This window comes from Apis dorsata, unplaced genomic scaffold (genome assembly GCF_000469605.1).
Source record: "Apis dorsata unplaced genomic scaffold, Apis dorsata 1.3 scaffold_196, whole genome shotgun sequence".
Classification (NCBI taxonomy): domain Eukaryota; kingdom Metazoa; phylum Arthropoda; class Insecta; order Hymenoptera; family Apidae; genus Apis; species Apis dorsata.
The window spans coordinates 626,178-627,802 of NW_006263480.1; the positions used below are offsets into that span (position 1 = coordinate 626,178).

The 1,625-nt window shown below is 35.0% G+C and overlaps 1 protein-coding gene across 1 annotated transcript in view; it reads left to right on the top strand.

Annotated features, from left to right (window-relative positions):
- The window catches only part of LOC102677007 (voltage-dependent calcium channel type A subunit alpha-1), a 123,349-nt gene that overhangs the window by 115,463 nt on the left and 6,261 nt on the right, over positions 1-1,625 (top strand). The window contains 2 exon segments of the mRNA XM_031509983.1: positions 491-672; positions 1,183-1,534. Of these exon segments, the coding sequence (XP_031365843.1) occupies positions 491-672; positions 1,183-1,534 (534 nt within the window).

Here is a 1,625-nt window from a genome sequence, read left to right on the forward strand (position 1 = left end):
TTTTCAAAAAAAGAAAAAAAAAATTTTTTTCTCTAATAATATCTCAAGAAATATTTTTGTAACACTCGAGTGCATTACGTCACATGATTATCACTCTTTCCAGCCAATTCTAGCATGGCCTCTCTGTTTCTCTCTATCTCTCTCTTTTTTTTTCTTTTTTTTTTTTTTTTTTTTGAAAATTTCTCTCTCGCCGTTTTTTATCGCTATAAACACAACAACTCGCGCTCTCTACTATTTTATAATCATTCTTCTCCCTTCTAACTCGAAAGAGAAGCACGCAAGAGAAAGAAGGTAAATCGAAGGAGAACGAAAGAAAGCCTGTATGTGCCTGTACATACCTGTAACTGATAATATTTGGCTCTTTGGAAACGAGAGATAAAGAAAGAAAAATAAATAAGTAAAAAAAAAAAAAAAAAAGAAAAAAAAAAAAAAAAAAAGAAAGAAAGAAATAGCTCTGATAGTCGGTGTGGTTTCGCACGTTCGACTTTAGCAAGCCTTCCTCAACTGCATACTGGACGTGACGGCGGTAAATCATACCGGAAATAATCATGGGGCCGGAAGTAGGGCGAACAGCCTCGAACACGTGGTACGGCCAACGCCGGAAACGAAGCTCGATCAACACAAGGAGCACAGGGAGGAAGACGACGAGCATAGACGTCAACGTAGCATCAGGTACTCCGTTTCCGTTTTATATATAATATATGTAATAATGCGTTTCAAAAATGTAACATATATTAAACATATATATTAAACATATATTAAGTGTAACATATATTAACATATTAAATGTAACATATATATTACACGTATATTGCAAAGAGAAATTTATTTTTCTGATGATATTTAGAGTTTTGCATTCGACAAATTTACAGAATTAAACTTTCAATTTATCAAAATTATATATAAGTACGGGAAACAATAATAGCAAATCGTTATGGATAGAAAATTTAATGAAAACCAAACTCAAAATATAAAATAATATGGATTATAGTAAATATAAAGAAACTAGAATAACAAATAGAAAATGACAGTAGTTTTCAAGTTCAAATATATTCAAGACACGATATTGAATATGTAAGAGAGTTGATATATTTTTGAAACGTGTTGTAACTATCCATTTATATTTTGAATTGTAACCACTTTCTTCTTTCCTTTTTTTTTTTTTTTTTGGATTTTTTGCAGAAATAAAAAGGTGAACTGGAAGATGTCCCACCAGTACGATATACTAGGCAGCAGCGGAGAGAGTAGCCAGGGAGGGGGTGGGTCTGGGGTTGTACCCGTAGTTAATGATGAGGATCGCGCCCCCGAGCTAGAGCCATTGCTGGCTGAGGTGCCCTCCCAGCAGGATCAAAACTACTACTACCACCATCACCATCACGACCAATACTACGATACCGACAATGATCTATACTATGACCATCACCACCACCACCACCACCATCACCATCACCATCATCATCATGCTCACCGACCACCCTCGTACTATCAACACCAGAATACCTACGCACCTCGCTCCTCGATCCGTTACCACAAGGTCTCTCGGCTCGATTCAATTAAAAAAATCCTCCACGATTTTCGAGTTTAAAGTATCTTTTTTTTTTTTTTTTTTTTTTTTTTTTTTTTTT